This window comes from Pipra filicauda, unplaced genomic scaffold, assembly GCF_003945595.2.
Source record: "Pipra filicauda isolate LSUMZ 115617 unplaced genomic scaffold, ASM394559v2 scaffold503_size409916_pilon, whole genome shotgun sequence".
Lineage (NCBI taxonomy): Eukaryota > Metazoa > Chordata > Aves > Passeriformes > Pipridae > Pipra > Pipra filicauda.
The window spans coordinates 144,887-170,851 of NW_024104647.1; the positions used below are offsets into that span (position 1 = coordinate 144,887).

A 25,965-nucleotide genomic window follows, 5' to 3' on the forward strand; every position below is an offset into this window, starting at 1 on the left:
CAGTAAGTAGTTTTAGAGTTCTAGGAACCACAGAGTTATAGTAATCTAAATAATTTATTCAGAATTACCTGTAACTTTTGATAGCAGACTGCTAAGTGGTTGAATTTGTAATCATTATTCATCTAGGAATCTCTCTTGGAAGGACAAAGTCTGAATTAAAGGACTATTTTGGAAATAAGAACCTATGGTTGGACCATTGGTTATGTTTCAAAGGAATCATTTATTATCTTTAATGAAATTGAAAATTTCTCCTTGAATTTAAACTTTGCTTATGATGCTATACTAGGCTTAAGTAAATCAATAAAGATAGTTCTCTGGTTTACACCTCTCCATCTAAAGAGGGGAAGGAAACGTTGGATAGTAATTCTGTTCATCTCCTGCCCCTGTATGTTCTGAGAGAACTTCCTTGAAGATAGTGATGGGATTTGATGAACTGTTATCTATTCAGAGAACCATAGAATAGGCTGAGTTGGAAGGGACCCATTAGGAACATCAAGTTCCAGCTCCTGGCCCTGCACAAAACATCCCAAGAATCCCACCATGTGCCTGACAGCATTGTCCAAAGGCTTCTTGAACTCAGACATGCTTGGTACTGTGACCACTACCCTAGGGAGCCTGTTCCAGTGCTTAATCACCCTCTGGGTGAAAAACTTTTTCCTGATATCTAAACTAAACCTCACCTGACACAGCTTCATGCTGATTCCCTAATGCTTGGGAGGTTGTGCTAGAGTTACTGTGCAACTGGGATGGATAATCTAAAGATATGCATCTGGCCTTGTTCCTTGTTTGAAAACAGAAGATTAATCTCAAATGACATGTCCATTTACCTAAGTGTTATTTTCCATTGACATGGATTTCCTTCTTAGCTTGAACAGATTTTTCCTGTTTCAAAGTAGGATGTACACTCAGGTTACAGTATTGGCATTGTCTTAAAATTCCAGCTTCATGTTTCATAATAACCCAGAGGGAAAAGATGATTATAGAAAGTTTATTGTGCCTTCATAGTCAAAATAATTGAATTTTCACAAGAACCAGAAGCAGAGTGACTTCTGTGCAAAATACTACTTGTCTGTTTGAATCTTGACCTTGGTTAGAATCTAGACAAGTTGAGATACACTATATATATCCTTTTTAAAATAAAAAGAAAAATTATTTTTTGTGTTTAGTTTTGGATGGGCTTCAACAAAAGCCAGGAAGGCTAAAATAAGTTCCTATTTTAGGGACAGTTGGTAGTATTTTGCCTCCAATCGATCTTTATTTCTACATTTAATTTTCAAAGATTACATTTTCAAGGAACAATCCTGAATGCAAATAATACCCATCAATATGGAAAGGAACTGAAATGACAGAGTTGTTTCAAATTGTGTTTTCTCCAACAGTTCTTACTTCCTACTAATAGGCTGAAGGTTTTTTTGCTGCTTTTGAATTCCATATGTGCAAGATCCATCTCTCATTAAATGAATGTAGCTCAGCTGAAGTGCTGCTCTCACCTCTACTTTCTTGCTTTTACAGCACCCAAGCCTCAATCTTGTGAGACTGCTTGTGTGTTGGATTTGTCTCTTTAGTATGACATGCAGCTGTTCTTTTGTTCTTTAGTTTAACTTGCTGAACACCTTTGCATGCAGGGCATTTCCAGAAGCTTTCATTTACTTTTTGCTTCAGGATGCTCATTTCTGCTGACCCACGCCCTTAGTTTGAGTGCTGTAGATCTCCTCTAACAGTAATTCAGATAGATTTCTCTTGGGTTATGAGTGGTAATTATGAGAAAGGGAAGCTTTATCTTCAGAGTCTTCCATCTCTACCCAACTCACCTCTTCTACAGCTTCTTTAATTTTCTAAATATGAGAGGAAAGGCTAAATGGGCCTCAGCATCATCACCCACATAAGGGCTCATCACTCTTTAATACAGTTTTTTCAGTGAAGTTTATCGATGTGGTAAGAAAAATAAGCATGTATTATGAAATCACAGTGGAAACTTTTATAAACTGAACATCAGTTGCTTTTAGAGCTTTCTTTGTGGCTGACTCTCCACAGCTTTCTGACTCACCGTTTGAAGAAAGAGGTTTTATCTTAATATTTCACAAACAAAAGTCTAGTTTAAAGATGAAATGTGATTATAGAGAGACTTGGGAGTTAATTTTAAATAATACAACTTGGCTGCTACATGTTTCAGCATAATGATAATTTGAACTGGTAGTTTACAAAAAAACTAAACCCGATGCTTTTTTCTTTCTCTTTCATACTTGTAAGAATATTTAGTTTAATGCAAAAAAATTGCACTTTTAAGCTTCAAGTGAGTGAGATGTGTATAGTCCCATTTACACAAGTTTCACGTAATGAAACTAACTGGTCATAATCTCTAAAAAAATTCATTTCATAAGAATAGAATTACTTATCAAAACTTTCTGAACTCTGCTGGTCAGGAAAAATGAAATCTCGTTGCAGTTTTAGTAGAGAGACTGTTGACTATGCAGAGATGCAGGCTACAAAAGTAAAAATAGGTTGGCTTTGCTCTGCATCCTACATAATAGTGCTTTCTGCACTGGGAAGTAACGGAGAGTCAGGAAAAGCTTGTGTGACTTTGTCACAGCCTCTCACAAGCAGCTGCGATCACTAGTGGGTACCGCTGCGTACATACCCACTCTTCTGCCACATTAGCATTTCACATGTTTGAATTGTCAAGGAAAGATTTTGGTTAAAGTTAAAACACAGTAGAACTCTGCTAAATCTGAATGCAACTCTGCTCCACGATAAGGAATTATTTTGTTGTCAACATAGAATAAAATTAGAATGGAACTGCTTAAAAAGCAAGACATTTACTATTGCAAAGTTAGTCATCTTATGCTAGCTTAAGTGTGAGTGGTCTCTTAGACTTCTGAATTTGATTTTGGGAAAAAAAATCAGGAGAACATTTAGAAGAAGTGAAATTTTAGTGCTGTGCCTCTTAAAGGACTGACAGTTCACAATTTAATTGTCCAGATACCACTGAGTAGAAAAGTATGAAACATACATGCATATACACAGGTATTTATTGTAGGTAAGATGAAGACAGTGTGCAACTATGTTAAATTTGTCAATGTATGACTAATTTTGCAAACAACTCATTAGAAAAATATTATGAAGGAAAATTAAAATAAGAACATCCTAACTGCTTAAGAATGACAGTAAAATTATACATGGTTTAATAAGAGAATACAGATTACTGAAACCAACTGGATATGCAGAAGGAGTCTGCACAGTGGGATACAGCTCTACAAATTTGAATTTGTGTGAGAGTGGGTTCAGTTTGCTTCATGAAAATTTCTGGTGTCCATTACTATAAATAGTCGGGACTTCAGAGTTACAGACATTAACTGGAGAAACATCAGCTGGCAATTTACAGTGTACTGTGGTGACAACTCTGAATGTACAGTGAACGAACTGGGTGGAGGCAGTTATGGGGAGCAAACCAACTTTAAGATAGACCTTTTTGTTACATATAGGCCTTTTCCTTACATGGTTGATCTGATGTATATTGTGAGGTGCTGCTTCTAGACTCTAGGGAGATAATGATGATCAGGAATGCAGTGGTTTCAAAACCTGTGTGACTGTTTGGTACGGACAGGGGCACAAATTCATGTAGAGTAAACATTGTTCAGAAAACTGGATACTTGAGGAAAAAAAGAAAGAGTAACTTCCATAGGCTAATGTCACAGATACAAGTTTTACTTTCTAAGTCTTGGTGGTTTTATAAACATGGAGATGACTCATGTTGTTAGAATAGATAAAAGATAAAACAATGTCTTACAGAAATATTAAATGTAAAATAGTCCATACATTTTAATTATATTTGATTAGACAATTAAGTATATAAAATATTCCACTTTTTTTTTTACTTCTTGAGAAATTCAGTAAGTCTTATCCATATTCATTCCAGCTACATCACCGTCTTTTTTTGTGCACTGTATAGAATCTGTCTTTATCTTTAGCTAGAGCAACCTCTAAGTTCACATTTTTGTCATTTATTTTATTAATATATATAACTTTCTTGCCATTTGATTAACTCATCTTAATTTGTTTGTTTAATTTCTGCATTCACTTGTTTCGAGTGGACAAGTCTGTCTCTTACATTAACCCTACACAGATTTTAATTTTTGGTTTTATTAGAACTTTTATTATCTAGGATTAGTATCAGTTTCTGCTGTTTGCTATCAGGAATCGCTGCAGAGAGCACCTGGAGCAGTCACCAGTGAAATAAGGTGACTTGAATTTATGCCCTCTCCTGAGGTGCCTTCATACGGTATCACTAGGGTGAAGGAACACTCTTCTTGTTTAACAAGACCTTGAAATTCATTTTAAAAAGTGCAGAAGCCTAGCTCAAAGCTGCATTCAGGAGGTCACCAGTCATTTCTGTGACTGCTGCTGTGCCAGCAGCAACATGGCCCCCTTCCTCCTTGTCCATTACATCCCTGTCTCCACAAGGTCAACAGGATCTGGTCCTGATTCCTGTTGTGGGCTATTTGCCTCAGTATTTATACAACATGTCAGTGGGTTTGGCACTGAAGGTCAGTTTGTCCAATGTATCCTGCATGAGGTGGGCTCCTCTTTCCAGCATTCATCCTTTTCTGTTTAGTAGTTCAATACAGAGCCTTTAGTCAGTCTGGATGATACAGAGAGAGGCATAATGCAATATGCCATTCAGTGTATACAATTACAGTGGCCAAATTTCAGCCAAGTTTCAGGTGATTTGTACCTACTGCACATGTACCTACTGCACAAATGCTTTCCCATTTTCATTTCCCTCATTTTCTTTCCATGTGCTGTCAAAGTTTCTCTTCCCTTCTCACAAATCCTTTAGCTCCACTGTATATATCACTCTTGCAGTGATTCCAAAACCTGCTATGCAGTTCACTTGTTTGCAATATATCACAGTTGTTTCTAATGCAAGTAACTTCACACTCCTTTTAAATCCATGTCATTTTTCTCTTACCTTGAAAATTCATAGGTGAGATTATCTCTTTCCTGCCTCTCCATTTAAATTGCAAGCAGTTATAAAATTCTTTGCTGGCTACAGTTTGAGCTACTGCTACACTTCTTTTAGTGCACTTTTTTAATTTGTTTCTGAGCTGTCTTTTCACATTAAGCATTTGCCTGCCTTTTTCTCAGTCTATCTTTTTTTGCAAAACAATTTTCTTGGCCTTTTTTTTTTTCTTTTTGGCACTCTCACTAAATCAAACTCGTTTTCTGTCTCAGCTCAGCAGTCTTTGACCGCTTGGGACATTTTTGGATCAACTAGCTTTTACTTCTAATATTGTTCTTTTAGGTATCATCAGTGAGTCTGTGCAGTAGTTCTCATGTGGAAGGTTTTTATAACTATTTTCTAAGTTTAGCAACCTTCCAGCTTCCCTGATGTTTGGGGAGTCTTTGTCCTTCTAAGTTTTAGACTATAAGCATTTTACAGCTTCCCACTGTAATTACTCACATAATATTATGCTACTGTAGCTCAGGTCTGATTATTTAAGCACCTGAGTTGGACATTTCATGGAAAAATTACTTCTACAAACATAGCTTGACATTTCTATACAGAAGCCATTAAATAAGAGATTAATTCCTTTCCTTTGGGCTCAGTGCAGTTCGTTTATCTATGTAAGTGATCCTATTAACTACATAAAGACTTTTTATATAAATCATGATTGCAAGACTGGACTCATCTTCATATTTTGGAGATAATTTAAGGCCTGTTCAGCAGTAGCTGCTTGTGGCATGGAGTGCAATACACATACTGTGCCAACCACTCACTTTCACACAGCTTATTACTCATCCCATTCCAATGAAAACCAAAGGGCCATCCTGGTTTTCCTCTCCATCACTATTCCTACAAAACAACAAATGTCAGATCATCTTGTGGAATATGAATTAATGGGGCAATTACATTCAATTTCTTCTTTTTTTTTTTTTTTTTATTAAGGAAGTGGAAAAACTATGAGTTTGCTACTGTTCCAGTCATTGGGTAGTTTTGTTAGTTGTAATAAATGTTTTGAACTTTCACATCTAATTAACAAGGGGTTTCTTTATTCATTATTTATCACTGGAAAGATCTGTAGATTCAAATATAATTTGTAAGTGTTTGCCAATTATTTTGCAATTTTAAGTCTGATTTCTTTTATCTTCCATCTGATTCACCTGCATTGATTACCTTTTTTATAGGCCATTCACTACGTTAAAAGAAATGCTCAGGAAAGATATTGTATCTGTGAGAATTAGAGTAATCCTACATTTTCCCAGGGATTTCTGGGACTACATTTCTTCTGCCAGTAGCAATTTAGTTATAAGCATTCTCCATGCAAGTCCATCTTTATAAAAGTACATTGTGTTTTGATTATTTAGAACCTGAAGTCACAAAGGACATTGTTGTAATTAGATTTACTTCGGTAGAAATTGAAAATGTATTGTAGTAGTCAGAATCCCCAGGGGAAGGTTTCTAATAAAATCTCCATTGAATGTATTCATATATGGAAATACAGTCAATATTTGAGATATGAAATGTCAGTAAAAGTAAAAAAGTATTAGCATTCAGTGTATGTGACAAACTGGCAAAGCCTTGCCAGTCTGAATATTTTTTTCACAAAGCTTTGTTTCAGAAAGCTTCTATGTGCTTTTAAAAATATAATCTCTTAAGGAAAATGCAATTAGTCTGTTAGAGCTCCCTAGTCCTGAAAATGGGAAGTATAATTTTTTTTTTATTTTTTTTTAAACTACCTCATAGAAGTGAAAGGAAAAATATCCATGATGTTTCTCTTTACTGTGAATTCAAATGAGAGGATCATTTTCTATCATTCAGGCATGAGGATTCACTGGTCTCCTAACGGTGGCAGAGACTACTCACCTGTCTACTTGCTGTTTTATTGTCTCCACTGGCTTGGATAAAAGACAGCAACATAAAAAAGTGTTCAGGCAGAGATAGTATGGCCGAATGTTCCATTAACATGATGTCCTCTTAATAAACTTGTAACTTATACATGGATTCCTGAAATACCTACGAGTGTTGAGTTCACTGCCAAATCTTAAATCAGTGGCAAAGGGGGAAGTTTTTATTTTCCAGTCAGGTCTTCAGGGATGATACCATCTGCTTCCATAGCCCCAAACGAATGACCAATAGTAATTCAAAACAAAAATGCCCCATGATGGAATAATTTTCCCTTGGGACTTCAGTGTTAGAAGGCACATGGCATAGGATCCAGTTTCATGTCTATTCTCTGGTAAGGAAGCATTGCCTGGAAGCCATCCAGGTCTCCATGTACTGTCTTTTCTCCCTCTGATCAGCCATCAGCATGAATATGTTCCTTCTAGCCTCTTGCTCTAAAACTCGTAAGGCTGCATTGATTGAATTGCATAGTTGGCTTGGACTCTCTTCAGCCTGCTGTTTCCCTCCTGTTCAGTGTAGATTCCTTTGTATTCCCCTCCCACCACAATTTCAAGAAATCAGTGAGCAACATTTGAATCCTGAGAGCTATTGGTGTATTTACTGCATTAGAAACATGAGTTTCTTGGTAATGAAAAAAAAAAGAGAAAATGCTTATTTTCCAGTACAAAATTCCTGCTTATAAATTTACAGTGCACTTTTCGTCAATATTTTCTAACACTAACTTTAAATATCTCATTTGTTTTCTATATTGTCTGTGAAAGACTGAGTTAAAGTAAATTCCACGTGTTTATTCATGGAATAAATGGAAACATAGGAAACACAGCAAATTATTTGCCTATAAGTTAAATTACCACTGTGAGACACACATGAGGAGTTTTAAATGCTTAGAAAAGCAGATGTTTAACTCCCAACTGCTGCTCTGTAGCCATGTTCTGTCACGTTTCTGCCTTTGTCTCACCAGCACCTATGAGACTGAAATGAATTGAAAACTTTTGCTACCCTTCAGATGCAAGTTACTTCTCATGGAGTACTGAGATCATTAAGCATTTTGGCAGGTTTCCAGAGTCCCTTTCTTTCTCTGTTACATGGGTTTATTTAGTAATGAACAGAACTTTTTTTTTTTTTTTAAATACAAGGAGTTTGTGCATGACTGTCTATCATGCTCAAGATCTATCATATTGCCTATTTCTCATCTAGAGACCATTCTGGGGTGAATAGAGATGTTGTTTGGTTACACTACTGTTTGTCTATGCCTGCCATAGCTCCACAGTTCAAAAAACTTTCACTCAAACACACACAGAGGCACATGCACACGTGGTCCAAACATCATCATTATTGCTTGTGTTGCTTTATTCATCCTTCAGGTCTCCTGTAATGGCTGGAGGTCTATTTGCTGTTAATCGGAAATGGTTCTGGGAGCTGGGAGGCTATGATCCAGGATTAGAAATATGGGGAGGAGAGCAGTATGAAATCTCCTTTAAGGTAAGTCATCAAGTCACCTTACAGAATACTTCATTTCTGATGTTATAATGATGCTTTAATTCATACTGGCTTTGTCTTTTAACTAAAATTAATTTAATACAATGGTTTTTTTTGTTAGAAACTCCCAATAGTTTCACAAAGAATTATGCCATAAACATATGGTACAGAAGCCATACAAAAATCACACTGAGTGCAATTCCCTCCAAAAATGTGGTAGTTTGCCACCATCAAAGTCCTACCTTGTTCCTTTCATCAAGTCTTCTCCATTTACCTTCTCTCAGGTGCTGTGTTTACTTTATACTCAAGCATTGAGTATAAATAAGCCAAGAGAGAACTATTACGGCAAAAAAGAAAAGGACATAATTTTCTGCCCAAATCAACAAGTTTAATCCTCTCTGGGGATAGGGTCCCATGGAGTCAGCTCAGAGAAATGTATGGAAATGGAAAGAGAAAGTCATAGGAAGAAAGACCCCTTTCAGTAGCAGTGGATCACTAGAGCAGCTCAGCTACTGTGAGCTGTTAGCTGCAGGCCAACTGTTCAAGAGCAGATTTTTTTTAATTGCATTTAAATTATTATAATGACACATGGGGAATTGTCAAGTGCTCAGGTTAAGTACAACAAGCCATAGTATACCCTCATATCCTCTATGTAGACATGTGTATTCAAATCAGTTACATCTCAAAAGTCTTGTTACTTTCTGCATGTAAAACAGGCATTTGTATTACTTTGATGAGGACTAACATGTCTAGTTTTGAAAACTGAGTTAATTTTGTTCCAGTATACCCAAAGACACAAGCACTTTGCCTCACAGTCTCTACATGCAAAGTTTTCCAATGATTTGATAGAATTTCATGACATAGATGAACTGAGTCAAACATTTGAATATAGCTTGGAACTGAAATTAGAATTCAAATTTACCTTCAGGTACTTCCAGATTCTGTCAGTTTAAAGCTCTGTAAATAAATTCAGTGTGTCAGCCATGACACTAATATCATACATCTTGCTGAATATGAGTTTCAACAGCAATTAAAACAACAGTGCTGAGGCAAACCATACAGTGTGAGCCAACACTGGGCTTCCAGGCTGCCTTTACAGGAGTTACAAAGAACAGCAAAATGTTTTGCATTAACCGGCTTACTCTCATATTTCTCCAAATCATTTTTATACCTCAGCAAAATAAAACAAGAAGGCAGGGAAAACCCAATAGCTAGACCATATATTTAGAATATATTGATTTACCTTCTGTCTGTTTAGATTGTTTCAGAGGCAAATGTAAGTAGTTACCTGTAGCTGTCATAATGGTCTCTGAACCCATGATTTTATTATCCTATTTCAAATACTCCTTTTATTTATCATCACAAAGAATATACTTGTAGTGCTCTCCAGACTTTGTATAGAAACCATGGTAACACAACTGGAAATTGAGATACCAGATTGTCCCAGTGTGTTTTGTTCAACTGACAAATTTTTTTTGGAGGCAGCTGTGTCACATTTGGTCTCATTTCAGTCATATCTCTGGATCCATCTCATCAATATAATAATGACATTAGGATCCCTGTCCTTTCTTACTAGTGTTAAAAGAAAAAAAATAGTCTTTAATGATGATTGCCAAATAGGAGTACCTTCCCATTGGAAGAATTTAATAGATGTATGTTTTAAAAAGACTGCTGTTTTTCTCCTAAAAAAAAGGGAGAAAAATCATGGAGGTGGAAGGGAAAAACAGAAAGGAGTGGGGTTTATTATGTCAGAATCACCACTGTCACCTTGGGAAAGGTTTCTGCTTCAACAGTTTTTACTGTAGCTATAGATTCAGTCATCCTAAAACTTATTTAACTGAGGACAAGTTAGCTAGACAGTTCAATTTACCAGATTTATTCGCAAAACTTGATAAGGTGGTGGACTTGCAAACTGTTACAAAGTCAGTGAAAAAGCCAAACAACCATACTGGTTCAATTTTTGTGGCTACTTGAGTGAATCTGAAACTACAATTTACTTTTTCTTAGAGTGTTACATCTATGGCCTGTGGAATTGTTGTAGGATGAGTGCCATGTGTTGATGCCATGTCTTACATTAATTTGCCTGGCAAATAATTATTTCGAGTATCCTGCCACAAGAACATCTGTAACCACCAGATAGTTAGCTATTTTCACACATTTCTTCTTTGATTCAACTAATTCTTAAGTATTTTGTAAAAATATGATTGGTTTTCATTAAGAAATTGCAAAGAGAAGTTGATTCAAAATGTCCCACAATTGTGTGAAGTTCGCATATAGAGGACTGTTTCAGACTGATCTTTAATCTCAGAGATAGACACAGTGTTCCTTTTACATTTTTCGTATGTCTTGTTTTTAACTGTGAGATTCATTTGCGCAAGAGCTGCATTATAAGAGTAAATCAGTAAACAATATATCTGCTATAAATGGAGACTGTGCTGATGACATGACCTTCCTCATGTCAGATGGAAGATTGTTGTGTTTAATTCCAATACAGTGATGCAGTTATGGAGGAATGAATGTCAGAGCAAAAGCTCTGTGCTTCCTGAAATGAAGTAGTGTGTGATTCATCTTAAACTCGTTGCTCTGCTCTGTGAGCTGGAGTGAGGAGTGTTTGCAAACCGTTTCCCAGCCTCAGTGATGCATTTTAAATTCTGTGGATTGATGTACAACTGTAACCATTCTGTTTAACATTTTAACATTATGTCCAGGTACTATAGAATCCAGGTAGGCTGTGGCATGTTGTTAATTAGCACTGCCAATGTTTTGCTGCAAAGGAAGGCTTTCAGGTATGTTCAGGAAGATTTTTCACAAGTGTGTGTGTCAAGTATCAAATATCAAGTTTATATGTTCAAATTCAGTGGTGGCAGACATAGAATAAGTTATTTGGAGAATTGCCCAAATGTTGGAATGAACTTGACTCCACAGAAACATTCACATATTATGCAGGAAAAAGATCACTTAACAATCAAGATCCTCTTAAAGAAAAGCATCTTCTCAACCAAGAGCCTCTGCATTTCTATACCAGACACATTCACAGTCATCCCCACGAGTCAAGTTACAGGAGTGTTTGCTACAAAGCAAATGAGACACCATGAATGCAAAGTGTGGCCCATCATGGGGGGAGTGGAAGGCTTTTAGGCAAAGTTTATTAAAGAAGCCCTGCCACTGAGTCATGAGGTGCAGAAAGGATTCCCTTGCTTTCTAAACTCCTTCTCAGAGAGGAGCCTGGGTGCAGCTGGATCCAGTCTTAGCCTCAGATTTTATCAACAGTTTAAATGTAAGGAATTATAGATGTACAAGCTCAAAGGAATTACTAAGAGTAGCCATATTGCTTTATGAGTTCAACATGCTAAGACAGAGTTCAAGGACCAATTAAAAATTAGATTAGTAGGACAAGTGGAGGTTGAACCAGACTGAGGAAAGGTACTCAGGGCTGGGAAGCTTGGAGGGAAAGTATCCATTTTGATTTTTGTCTCCAGCTGTTTCACTAGGTATGACCTGATGTGACAGACGCCAAACTTCTTTTTATGGGGGGGAGGTTGCATTATCTCATTGTACATTCAATAACTTTCTCCAAAATACAGTATGCTTTGTAATGTTTCTGTGACGTTTGGAATTGTGCCACAGCAGAAAAAGGAGCTTCCTCAAACTTCAGGCATGTCTATTCCAGGTGCTGAGTGGTCAGGAACACACAGAGGCAGGTAAAAAAAGAGTTGCTGTTTAAAAATTTGCTTGACCTTTATTTCCACACTACAAAACCAAACATATTTCTCTTTTGTTCTCTTCTTGCTTGCAAACATCACTGCAGAGGACAGCAGCAAGCATAGCACAGGGTGCCATTCTGATTAACTCGTGTTTCCAAATCAGAGCATACATATACACACTCAGTGGATGGTTTCACAGCCACAAGCCATGTGTTTATTAAATTTGTATTAATTTTTATTAATAGTTTATTAAATAGTCTTTATTAAATAGTTTCTTAGATTAATTGTTACATAGGAAAATGTGCAGGATTTTATTTTTTTGGCAGCATCAGGGTCATTTTTTTTCTTAATTAAAAAGACGTATGACATCTTGCTGACGATACGTGTGCTGGACTTGTGAAAGCTGGCAAAACACTGGAACTCACCTGATTAATAACATCTCTTCTCAATAACAAGGGAAGCCACTATTTAGGAAATCCTAAATTTAAATTTCTTAGACAGATACAGCTTATGTAGTAATCACTAAAACATAGAGTAGTGAAAGATACTAACTTCCTGTGTTTCTTGAAGTTCCTTGTGGTGGATTGACCTTGGCTGTATGCCAGGTACCCAGCAAAGCTGCTCTGTCAGTCCTCTCCTCACCTGGACAGGGGAGAGAAAATATAACAAAAGGCTCATCAGTGAAGGTAAGGGCAGGGAGAGATCACTCACCTGCCACAGTCTGGTGGGTGGGGGAGTAGGACCGCAACACTGCACAGAGGAGTACGACAAGATGGAAGGTCGGGGTGCAATGGCCATTTATTGAGGTAGAGCAGGGACTTATATAGGGTCTGGTTCAGGGGGGCTTGGTAACAGGGGAGGAACATGAGATTGGCATCTCAGGGTAAAACAGGCTAGGGGAACACAGGAAAGGAGGAGGAACGTGGGAGGAGTTGGGCATTAGGAACCAATGGGGACTCACCCCGCACTGCAGTACTTCTCAGCTAATCAATGCAGGATGAGCGGGAAAGTGAGAGGATAAACAGCTTTTGGTGGGAAGACAGCTCTGGGCAAGCCCGGGCAAGTCCATACAAACAAATGTAATTAATACAGCCAAGTGGGGAAAGTACATCAAACGGTGCCTAAAACCAGGTATAAACGAGCAAGTCCATGAAATGGAGTCCCTTCACACGCCATAAATGTCCCTCCATGCTTTAAAGCGTTCCCATTCAGACACAGGCTCCTCAGCACTCACCAGTTACTATCATGGGCAAAACTGACTTGACTTGGGGAAAAATTAATTTATTACCAATCAAATCAGAGTAGGGCAATGAGAAATAAACCCAAATCTTAAAACACCTTCTCCCCACCCCTCTCCTATTCCCCGGCTCAACTTCACTCCTTATTTTCTCTACCTCCTTGCCCTCAGGGGGATGGGGAGTGGAGGCTAAAGTCAGTTCATCATATGTTGTCTCTGCTGCTTCTTCCTTCTCAGGAGGAAGACTCCTCACACTCTTCCTCTGCTCCAGCATGGGGTCCTCCAGGAGCTGCCAGTGGATATTTGCTCCACCACGGAACTCCATGGGCTACAGGGAGACAGTTGCCTCACCATGTTCTGCACTACAGGCTGCAAGGGAATCTCAGCTCTAGTGCCTGGAGCACCCTGCCCCTTCTTCTGCACTGACCTTGGTGTCTGCGGGGCTGTTGATCTCACATATTCTCACTCCTATCTCTGGCTAAAATTGCACAGTAACTTTTCTCCTTCTTAAATCTGTTATCCTGGAGGTGCTATCGCTATCATGATGGCCTTGGACAGCAGTTGGTCCATCTTGGAGCCAATTGGCATTGGCTCTGTTGGACATGGGGGAAGCTTCTGGTATTTTCTCGCAGAAGCCACTCCTGTAGCCCTCCTGCTACCAAAACCTTGCCACACAAACCCAATCTTTTACACTGGACATTCCTTAGGCATCATAAGTCATACCTTAACAAAAACGCCAATGGAGATCCCTCCTCTTGAAGCTAGTCACCTGTATCTTGAGTTGTTTTATCCTTATCCATGCCAACACATCTTCCAGATTCTCTTCATCCCTGTTTTCCAAAACACACCTCCAAGTTCATTAATCCCTTTCTTTATCACCATTATCATAATCATTATTCATTCCCTCCACAGCTGTCAATCTTGGCAGGAGATAGGGAGTAGGGGAGCATTACCACTTGTCAATGCAGTTGTAATCTGTATGAAGAACTGACAAATGTGGAATACTGCGAGTTTTCTCAGAATTTTAGAGGTGCCGGTGAGTATTGTTGAAATACCCAGAGTCATCAGTTCCCAGTTTACACAGTACAGTTTTAATATCCCTGACAGGAAATCCCACTGTATCTCCAGTAAATGGTTTTGCAGTTTGTGAACCCGTTTGCAGTCAGTGATCCTATTTTTCAAATTTTTTTTTCAGTTAGCTGAACATTCTCACTACATATAAAAGTTCACAGGAAAATATTCTTCTTTTTCCTTTTCTTCTACTGCCAAATCTGTTCTTTTGGCTTCTCTTTCAATAAGAGTGACTGAAAAATCCCAAAAGGTTTCTATAATCTTATTTTCTACAACTTTTTCAGCCCCATTGTTGTAATACCTTTCTCCTGTTTGTAGTCCATCCCTCTTGCACAAATGTGGAGAGCAGCAAACCGTCGCCTTAGTACGAAATACTTTATATTCCTCTTCCACCAGTTTACTGGTTTGGTTTGGTTTGGTTTTTTTCTGTTTGTTTTTTTCTGTCCGTTTCAGTGTCTCTCACTGTTGTCTGTCTTGTTGCTCTCAGCAGCACTATATTTCTCAATTAGTTTTGAAGCCTGATCCAAAGTCCATTCAATACCATTTAAATCCTTTACATAATTTGCTGTATGTTTATGTTCCTGTTCCACAGTGACACATCCTCTACTGCTCAAAAATCATGAGTCTCTTGCTACAGTAATTATGATTACAGTGTATGATATGGATTGGAGTCTCAGTCTTGTATGCACACTATTTACATTTTCCAGATAGTCTCCTGGCTGGATCATTCATAAACCAGAGAGATAAGGCAGCAGGAGGGGAAACCACAAGAGAAGGCAGAATTCAATTTTAAAGACAAAGATGTCTTTAAAAGTGATGTGAAAAGAGGGTGATTCACCCAAAATCCCACAGCAGCTGTAGAACAGATCCAAAAAATGCATCTGTGACATCTGAGCTCCAGTCAGGAACAAAGCCACATAACCACAGCTTAATTTCTTTTAAAGCTTGTGTTAATGCCTGTCTTTTGCTTTCAACCATCCCTATAAAGTGTTTTGCAACATTCTGTTGGAAGGAGCTATATAAAGATAAATTGTGAGATAGTATTTAGTTGGCACATAAACTACTCTTATTTTGATCTTTCCAAACTGGAATTGCATTATTTTGGTTTCATCTTCAATTTTTATGTCAGCTGCAGACCAGATTCATTGCTTTTATAAGAAGGAGACATTTGCGATCCTGAGAATTTCATTGCTTCTGATATCATTTTGCCAAATGTCCCACACCACCTGAATTCCTTGCATGGTACACTGGAGGTCTGTAATATTTAACACAGAAGTCATTCTCCAATTTCTTGCATTTAGCACATGTGACATAAAAATGCACATTTTAAAGGCGAAGTTGCCAGAATTGATCTTCCCAGGAAAATATAAAAAATGCTTTTAATATCACTCTGAAGCTGAAAGATAAACAGGAACAGCTGCTAAATGTCCTTCAAGGCAACCCAAGATTCATTTCAATTACCCTGCGCAGCATACCTCAGGTGCAGCACAGCATTTTCAGGTTTTATGTCTATCGAATATAAGCCTAACACTGTGTTATTTCCTCCCACTTGTTATTGCCTCAGCATATCTGACTTTTGTGGGTTTTTTTTAATTTCTTTTCTCCTTTTTTTTAAATACTATTTTACTGCTTTAGAGGAAATGTAGTATATGTCTGCTTCAGCTCTCATTGCCTCAGTTAAAGTAATACTTGCCTGTATATACATTTTTTTTCTGCTTTCTTGTCTTTTAAATTTATTCAGACGTTGACCTTTGAGTCAAACCGCTATGCTGCCCACTTTATAAAGGCTAAGAAGCCTTGATTAATCACTGTAATAACTTGTCTAGCCTTTGAAATGACACCTTCATTTAAAAAACAAGAACAAATCCTAAGTATAGGTCTGTACTTTCATTGGTGCAGTGGATTGTTTGAAGATAGCCATAGAGAGGAGGTTCCCACTAAAAAAGGTACAAGTGATGTAACATACAAATGAAGTATTGTTAGAAAGGTGAACATTATTTTAGGACTGTAATTTTTGTGATATTTTACTGTGTTTATGCACATGTTTTCCAGTGAATTAGCTGACATTAGATGAAACAGGTGAAGATTTCAAGATTTATTTAAGAGGCACATATTACAAAATGGGGTTTTTCTAAAACAAATGATCTTCATGTCCACATGCCTTGACTACATGCAAGATTGCTCTAGGTACTAATGAGCTATTTTGGCATGGAGGCAGAGCATTCATTTGGGTCTCCATTCCCACCAATAAATCTCCTCCCTGAGGACTGTGCTCACTAGGAGACCAGATGACATGTCCTCAACACAGAAATAGGTACCAAAATAGGTCCTTCATTTCATCAGCGTACAGGCTTCCATTTGGCAGAGTGATACGCAGGACAGCTGTCTTTGCTATGCCATACTACTAACATGCAAAATTTGTCTCCTCAGCTGAGATGCTACCATGTACCAGAAGCACCTACCCAGAGCTCCTATGCCTTAGTTAATTCTGTAATGGGAAGTAGTAAGCAGCAGCTCCTACCTGACTGCACATGGGTGCCCATGGAACCTAAGGACAAAGCCCCACTTTTGCTGGTTTCAAGCCTTCCTTCAACATTTACACTAGTGTATTTAGGTTTGTTAGATCCTAAAGCATTTCTTTACCAGGTCTCAGCTGGATGCCATGGCTAACAGCCATGAGCCATAAGAGCCATGAGCCACAAATGAGCCATAAGAAGCAGCTACCTAAATCACTTTGCAACTCAAGTCTTCACTCTAACCCATTTTTCTCCATTCGCAGTATGAATAGCACAGTCAGTCTGAGAGGCTGAATTCCAGGAGCAAGCAGATATTATACCCACTGTAACACAATCTGGGAAGCGCAGTGAAAGAGGCCAAACTCTTGCCCATTTTCACTAATGTTTTAAATGAATGGAATTAATAATTTTGTTTTCCCATGATTTCAAAAAGCCAGTAGCTACAGCCAGCTGGTGGGCAGGACAAAAGAGATGGAATATGAAATGTAAAAGAAGTGCAGAGATGCACATTGTTCTCTGCAGGCTTCATGCAGAATGTCAAGTATATGTGATCGCGTCATGTTTTCCAGTACCTTTTTTTAAGGGTCTGGTTACTATTGTTTCAATTCAGAGCATGTTAACTTATGATTTAATTCTTTTCTGTATGAAACATGTTGGTGAAACTTTCAGTTGCTTTCAGTTGCTCCTGTTCTGCTCTGCTTTGGTCTCAGTCACAAACTTATTTCACGTCATTTTGCTCCAGAGTGCATCAAATACAGCTAAAATTCCCTCATATATGTAGTGCACGGACCTAAATTCTCATCCAAATTCATGGAGATGTTTAGTGAAACATGTTTATGTATGTCCACATGAAGAGATATAGAAAGGAAAAGCCCTCTCTCTTTCTCAGCTTTGGTTTGATTATTGTTTTAATTGGGTGGGAGGGGATTGAGATATTTTTTGTTTTCAGTCGAAAGGCTGAAAGCTGAGACCAAGTGTCTCTTACGTGGAATAACAGTCATTCTGTTCTGGATTTGTGAGGGGGAAAAAAATTTGTTATCCAGGATTAGGAAACTATTTTTATAATACTGATGTTTTCATTCTGAATTAATTTCAAATTCTTGTTGTGTGGTTTTAGGATACTTAAAAGGTTCTGCTTGGGGGATTATTGTTTTACATTTCCCTGATTTGCAAAGTCAAATTGATTTTCTTTATAAAAGTTATGAATGTTGTTAGGGTGCTACATAAGTCATCTAATAGCCATGTTAGAGCTCTGCATTGCTGGAGCATAGAAAATCATGTCGATTGGTTGGCATGATTGCCATAGTTCTTCTGACATGGCACATGACCTTGCTCTCACATACACTTGATAAAGCCTAGGCATCCTAGGTGAAGAATTGTGAAAAATTCACTACTTGCTGCCCATCAGGATACAGCTTGATTTTTAGGACTGTGAAGTACTTGCTTACAGCTCCCACCAGTTTTGACTGAGCTTTGGTTGCTCAAACCTGAAACATCAGACCTGTGTACTCCAGATAGTTCTGTCTCTTTCGGTTTTAAAGTGTTAATGATGAAACGCAGTAGCATGTTCTTTCTCTGCCTGCGTAAATTAGATCAGAAGGAAATTGATTTTTGTTCCCTTTTCTTTACAATATGAAAAGCATCTTCACATAATGAAGAGCATCTTAATATTTGAGCTCTGTACTCACTACTCAGAATATAAGCTGTGTGTTTCAGAAAGAAAATATTTCTTCTGATTGATGGTTTGCTTTAATCACATAGCCTTCTTTTAAAATTTTGATCTCGTAGGTTTTAAACAACAGATACAATAATGCCTTGATTGTGTTGCAGGAGGACCATTGTTAGATACTGGATTGGGTTGGAACTAGATGATCTTTAAAGACCATTCCAACCCAACCCAAACCATTCTATTCTAATCCAAGTATGTTTTATAATTTTATTTTGAACATACTCTGCTTTTTACAGTGAGATTCAGGTTAGGACAGTCTGCCATGTTACCACATCCCACCTACCAGCATGCCAAGAAGGCCACCATGACTGTGGGAGGGGTCAGTACAGAATGATGTGTCATTTTCACATACACATTACTTAAAATGCCTTTTTTTGCCTCATTTTTTTCCAGGAATCATTCTTTCACTTGCTTTCTGTCTCCTTTTCAGGTGTGGATGTGTGGAGGTGGCATGTATGATGTTCCATGCTCTCGAGTTGGACATATCTACAGGAAGTATGTCCCATATAAAGTCCCTTCTGGAACCAGCCTAGCACGGGTGAGTAATTGGGTGTTGCTGGTTTTCAATTTCATTCATCATCAGTCTCTTCATTTCCTGTGAAGCAGTTTCCAGTAAACCATTACAATGGAAAATGAATGTTTCTTTATTTTTCTGAAATGAGATGTGCAATTACTGCAGTTATTCTGCCTTTCAGAGATAAGATTGCCAGGAATAAAATAGAAGCTTAAAATTATAGGGTTGGACGTCTCAGCACAGAAGGACGTTTCATGCTGATTCAAAAGAACCTAGGAATAACTTAAGGCTTGCAGTTCTCAGACTGCACAGTGTTGTCAGTCATAGTTTTTATAAGCAGGACCAATTTGAATGCACATTTTCTTATCAGTCAGCAGAACAGGCTGAATCTCATGGAAGGGATGTTTTCTGAGGCAAAAGGACTGAGTAACAATGATTTGAGTGACTGTTTGATTATTGTGTAAAACTTGATTGTGGAATACAGCCAGCTTGGAGCTGTGAGAGTGAGAAATTACAAGACCTCTAGACAGTTCTCAAAGACTACTGAACACATCCATATCCATGAGGGACTTTTTGCTCAAGAGAAAATGTTCTGTAACTTTATGGAGATGTTCACGGGATGTCAAAAGATGGGAGATAAAGGGCACAGATGTAGCTTCCGGGCAGATACTCATATTTTTTCATGCTTCAGTTTAATCTTTTCTGTTTTAGAGGAATTTTTTTTAATAAAATGGCATTAATATTAAAGTCTGCACATTGCCACAGGGTAATATTTTATGAATCATATTTTTTCTTAATAATGAAAATGTGGTATGAATAAAAGAACGAATTTCTTGCTTTAAGGGGGAGATATCCATGATTTCAGCACCACAGGACAAGGCTTGCTGTACTAACTGCAGCAGAAAAAGGAGGCCACCTGTGTTGCTTACCTGACAGCTGGCTAGACAGAAAGAAGGATTTGCCTTAAAAGAGCATCACACAATTGAGTAATGGGATTAGTGGTGGGGATAAAAACTGTATTGACTAAATTGTGAGATTAGTATCTTCCCTCAGTATATCTGTGTACTATCAGTTGCACCATCCAGATTTTTGGACAGCCTGAATTAAACTGCTTTATTTATGGTATCCCCCGCAAAAATCACACACAGCTCAAAATAAGAAATTCAAACCTCATTCTCTGGGGGTTTTTTATTACAGCATATAGTATCTCATTAGAGAATATGCTGTCTCATGCATTACCTGTAGGAGCAAAATGCAATAATTTCTGTTTGGACTACTAGCATCTTGTGTGGTTCAGCACTTAAGTGCCTTTCATAGTGGCACTGTGAGTGCTTAGAACCATCGGGTAGCCACAGTTTGCAGCCTCCCTGTACTATTTATTTTAGCTTGATTTCAATAAATCACTCATGAAATATTACTGAAAAACATTCCCAGTTATAAAAATTATATATCTGCCCAGGCAGACTGACCACCCTCTATCTTGTGGGGGAAGATCTAGTGCTGGGTCTTACCCTTCCCATTCAAATAATGGGTAGTTTTTTCTGTCTTGTGGCAGTCCAAAACATGATGCTTCAGTAAATTTATGTAAATTTATCACTAAAAGAAACTTTGAATTCTCAGATTCACAGCTTCTTTCGAGTACAATGTTCTTTACCTTCTATTGAGGCTGCCTAGGGAACAAGAGCATCTGTATGTTTTCATGTTTGGGGCTGTCTCAATAAGAAGACAAGGTAGAGACTTTTGTCCCTGACCATCAAATTGTGTGTAGTTTTAAGCCTAACAATATTCTCTTTCTCTTATCCAAAGCAGCAAAAGAAAATCAAGGACAGATTAATCTTCAGTGTGTCAATCCCTTTGATAAATACCATTTGTGTTCTAAATAAAATGCCCCAAATGGAGCTGTTAGCCAAAATAATATTAGGGAAATATGCACAGGAGCGGCCTGGATATTTCAGCTCTCTACACCTTATGAGTATTTTATCTAAAACTTCCCTCTAGTTCAAATATATAATGAGTAACACACTCAAGAATATCTGGAAGTATTATCCCCACTGCCAAAAGCAGTACTTTTCACTACTAAATAGTTTCCACAAAGGTTTTTACTAATCCTTTTCCATGCTGTTTAAAAGAGCATGCAGGAGATGCAGTTCACAAAGGAATGAGCCCTAGAAAGCCCAGCTGTGATTGTATCAATGATTGCAAATGCCCTTCTTTAATCAAGGGAGAATTTCCCCTTGTGCAGCTTCTGCATTAAATATGCACAGATTTTCCCATCCTATCCTACAACACCAGCACGAGGGATATGGAGACTGGAATTAGGAAGAGAACAGAGCTTCTACACAAATTCAGGCATAGCCGAAACCATGCCATGGGTTTCCTTTCAAGCTGTTTCAGCTTATGTTTGCCCTTAACAAATAATCCTTAAAGTGAGCATTTTACCTTCCCTTGGGATTTCACCTGTCTTTCTCTTTTAGCAGCAAGTTTCAACACACAGATTCAGCTAGCTATGTAACGCTTGACTAACCTAGATATCTTTTTAGCAAGTTGTGGCCTGGCGTGAGGATCACGTGCTTTATGAGAGAGCTGTCAAAAACTTTGTTCTGCCTCCCCATCACTAAATAGCCATTAGTGTACCACACACTATGTATCATGACATCATTTTTCTATGTCCTTCTTATCTATTGTTCAAGATCTGCAAAGGTTATCCATATTTGTTGCTGCCACACCCCCCATAAATTGAAAAGCATACACATATGAAACACTCTGTTAGTGAAGTTGTTCGGTGGTGCAGAGTAAAAGTAAAACAAGCTGTAAACATGCATAGCAGATTTATAAAACAGATTCTGACAATCAAATGCAGAAAAAAATATGAATATTTTTTTCTGGAGATATCTTAGGATGTTGTTGCTCGCCAAAAGCAGTCAATGTTCCATTTACATGCAATTGCAAATAAAGAAATATAAATAGACACACAGATGTCAAAATCGATTCCACTTTATAACCTGGAAGCACCACATAATTATTCATTCATTTCAAACCTCTGCACAAACCTGCAGTGACTAATAACTAATTTTGCCTGTTTGTTTTAGGAAAGGCATGTTTAGAAAGCAAATCCTCCAAGTTTCAAAGTCCTATGCAAGTCCTAAAAACTTGTGAATTGTTGTACTGGATTATTTTAGTTGCTTTGTGGTATTTCTAACTATTGCTTCCCTTTTAACAGTTCTAACTAAGCCATTTTCTCTTAGCTAGTTACCTATGAAATTAGACTTCAGAATATTATTTGCATTTTCTTTTAGGTGTATCTCAGTTTATTATTTGTTTTCTTTAGTTTCCTGTTTGCTTTTTGGTTGTTTTTTTGCTATTTGTGGTTCTCTAAAGGCCATAAGAAATACATCAATAAAATCTCACTCTTCTGTAGGATATGCAGAGATGAACTCAGTTTCAAAATATATCCACAGAATTTTTTTGCAGATTTTTTTGCGCAGCATTTTAGCATTAATTACAGAACATTAGCACATTAGACCTTTCTGAAGGGAAGGGCAATCCCACTGAATTTCAAGCTGAATGCTAGCCCAGCTCCATAATGAATCTTAACCTTAAGTTGAATTCCTCCTTGCATACCAGGACATGGGATCCCAGAACACAGTGGTCCTCTGATTTAACAGGCACAAGCACAATGACATTTCTGTCATTACACAGTGTCACTAAATTGGAACTTGCATGAGTTTGGGTTCAGGAATTCAACTGATAAAAGTGGTTTCAGACTCCTACCTGAACCATTTGTTCAGCCTTTTTGTGTGGATTCAAAAGGGATCTTCAAAGAAAAATCACTGTAGCTACACCATCTGGTGCTCTGACCATATTTGCATTTTTGACAGAGCTTCCTTTAATACTGTGACTAGTGCGGTCTGATTTTTTCCAGCTGCAAACAGTATTTTGGAGTTTCTTAGAATGGTCCATGAACGTTTTATATTCAGTTTGCAGGCAGGTTAAAGAACCAAGGAGAATCAGTTAGGTAATGGCTATGTTTTGTCGTGACCGGAGTGCAAATGGATAGGTGTGGCATGCTGTTCAGAGAGCACCGCTGGCACTTTAGCAATCACCTCTGTAGCACAAAGGACTGTAACAAAAAGTCAGTTATGATTCAGCAGTCACAGTAAGCAGCTGCAACGTCAGCTTGGGACAAGCAAATTATTTAGGAATCAAGCAAGTATCACTTTCTTGCAACAGCACATATATAATATATCATAACTGTGATTCACAGTGAAGCTTCTAAGTTTCCATTCTAACCTTTTTCATTTAAGAGATTTAAAAATTCATCATTAAAATTAGTTAAACCAAGTTCTCAAGCAAAGAACTTACCAAAGAAAATATTTAAATTAATATCCTTGAGTCCAACAAGGCTTTCAACACTGTCTCTCACAATATTCTCAAAGGCAAACTCAGTAAGTGTGGACTGGATGAGGGGACAGTGAGGTGGATGGCATGCTGACTGAATGGCAGATCCTAGAGGATTGTAATCAGTGGCACAGGGTCTACTTGGAAGCCTGTCACTAGTGGTGTCCCCCAAGTTTCAGTACTAGGCCCAATATTATTTAACTTATTCATCAATGACTTTGATGAAGGGGCAGATGCCTCCTCAGCAATTTCACTGACGACACAAAGCTGGGAGGAGCGTCCGAAACCCCAGAGGCTGTGCAGACCTTCAGAGGGACCTCAACACGTTGGAGAGATGGGCAGAGAATTGTCTGAAATTCAATAAAGGCAAAGGCAGGGTCCTGCACCTGGGGAGGAATAATCCCAGGTACCAGTATAGGCTGGGGGCTGATCTGCTGGAGAGCAGCACTGTGCAGAAGGGGGTCCTGGTGGACAACAAGCTGTCCATGAGCCAGCAGTGCCCTTTTGGCCAAAAAGGCCAATGGTATCCTGGGGTCCATTTGGAAGAGCATTGCCAGCAGGTCGAGGAGGGTGATCCTGCCCCTCTACTCAACCCTGGAGAGGTCACACCTGGAGTGCTTTGTCCAGTTCTGGGCTCCTCAGTACAAGAGAGACATGGAGCTCTGGAGCAGGTCCAGTGGAGGGTGACACAGATGATTAAGGGACCAGAGCATCTCTCTTACAAGGAAAGGCTGAGGGAGCTGGGCCTGCTCAGCCTTGAGAAGAGACAACTAAGAGGGGACCTCATCAATGTCTGTCAGTATCTGAAGGGAGGGTGTCAAGAGGATGGACTAGGCTCTTCTCGGTGGTGCCAAGCAATAGGATGAGAAACAATGGGCAGAAACTGATGTACAGGAAGTTCCACCTGAATATGAGGAAGCATTTCTGTACTGTGTGGGTGACCGAGCACTGGAAGAGATTGCCCAGAGAGGTTGTGGAATCTCCCTCACTGGAGATACTCAAGAACCATCTGGACAAGGACCTGTGCAATGTGCTCTAGGATGACCCTGCATGAGGGAGGTTGGACCAGATGACCACTGTGGTGCCAGCCAACCTTACCCATTATGTGATTCTGTGATCATCTAATCCTTAAAAACAAAAAATCAAACCAATTTTTGTACTTTTTTTTATGTTTTCTCTAGTCTGAATAGAAGTTTTGCTTTTAAATTAATAAATGCAATGGGACAGACAGCTCAGCTATCCAAAAGGAACACAAAGAAGATGGACAACTAGACATTTTTGGACAATAACAGCATCAAAGTGGTGGTAGCTACTTTTCAGAATTTGTTCTGTAGGCTGCAGGTGAAGTGAAACCCAAGTTACAAGACTAGAGGAATCTGTTTGGCATCAAGCCCCTAAACTCTTCCAGGCTTAGCTGCAGGGATGGACTATGGTCTGTATGTGCCCACAGGGTATGGGTCTGTAAAGCAAGCATGGCAGCAGCCAGAAAATTTGCAGCAATGTTCTTACAGCATCACCATTTTCCACAGCTTTCCCACAGACACAGAGCTAGAGTCAGGCAGTGTCTTCACCAGTACCAGGACCATCCCTGCCCTCCAAGCCCCTCAGGCTGGCCTCAAGTGAGCCAGAGGTGTAGCCTTTAGTTAGTGGACTGGGTTTTTTTGTATTTTTTCCCTTTTTTCCAGCGCATAGATCTTAAATTATTATTTTTGTGTGTGGTGGAAATGCAAACCTTTATAGAGAGAATGAAATCTTGGATGTTTTCAGATGACATCTGTGGAATTTCAGTTCTAGGTATTTGCAGACTACAGGCTGAGAATAAATAGTCTCTTGCTTCTCTGCCAGCTGTGCTAATTCTTAGAAGATTTATTTATATACATCACCTAGTTAGAATACTGTCTTCTCTGCAGAAGCATTTCTTTTATGCCTGCAGACATTTCTTTATTTAGTAGGGATTTTGTTGTTGATTTGGGGTTTTTTTACAGCAACACAAATCACTGCTGGAATGAAACTCAGTTAAGTTATAGACATAGTTAAGTGCAAAGGACCAAAAATAAGATACCCAAGAGGGGGAAATACTGACAAACAGTAGCACTGCCTAAGTTAAAAGGGAGTTAGGTGAGAAGGGAGATGGTATGAAAACCCCCATTGAGACTTAAATGATGTGAACAGCTTAGGTATTAAGTCCTGAACATCACAAGACTGTAATTAGTGACCAGGAACTGTTTTATTGTTTTTCCACTGAAAAAATACACAGAAATGATAAACGGTTGTATTCTGACACTGATGGAAAGACCTTTGCATGAAATTGAGGGGACCATTTTTCTCCCTGTGAGCGCTCTGGAGTTTTTACCCTGTTGCATCTGGCATATTAATCCTTACTTGTTGGATGAGTTCCTTCAGCCATACTTTG

The 25,965-nt window shown here is 38.5% G+C and overlaps 1 protein-coding gene across 2 annotated transcripts in view; it reads left to right on the plus strand.

The window, feature by feature from the left end:
• GALNTL6 (polypeptide N-acetylgalactosaminyltransferase like 6) overlaps positions 1-25,965 on the plus strand; it is a 129,255-nt gene that overhangs the window by 66,975 nt on the left and 36,315 nt on the right. For both annotated transcript variants that reach the window (XR_005565636.1, XM_039386799.1), the window contains exons 4-5: positions 8,269-8,386; positions 19,071-19,178. Coding sequence is in view for 1 of the 2 variants with exons in the window: in XM_039386799.1 (XP_039242733.1) it covers positions 8,269-8,386; positions 19,071-19,178 (226 nt within the window). In the remaining variant the exon portion in view is untranslated. The remainder of the gene's footprint in view (positions 1-8,268; positions 8,387-19,070; positions 19,179-25,965) is intronic.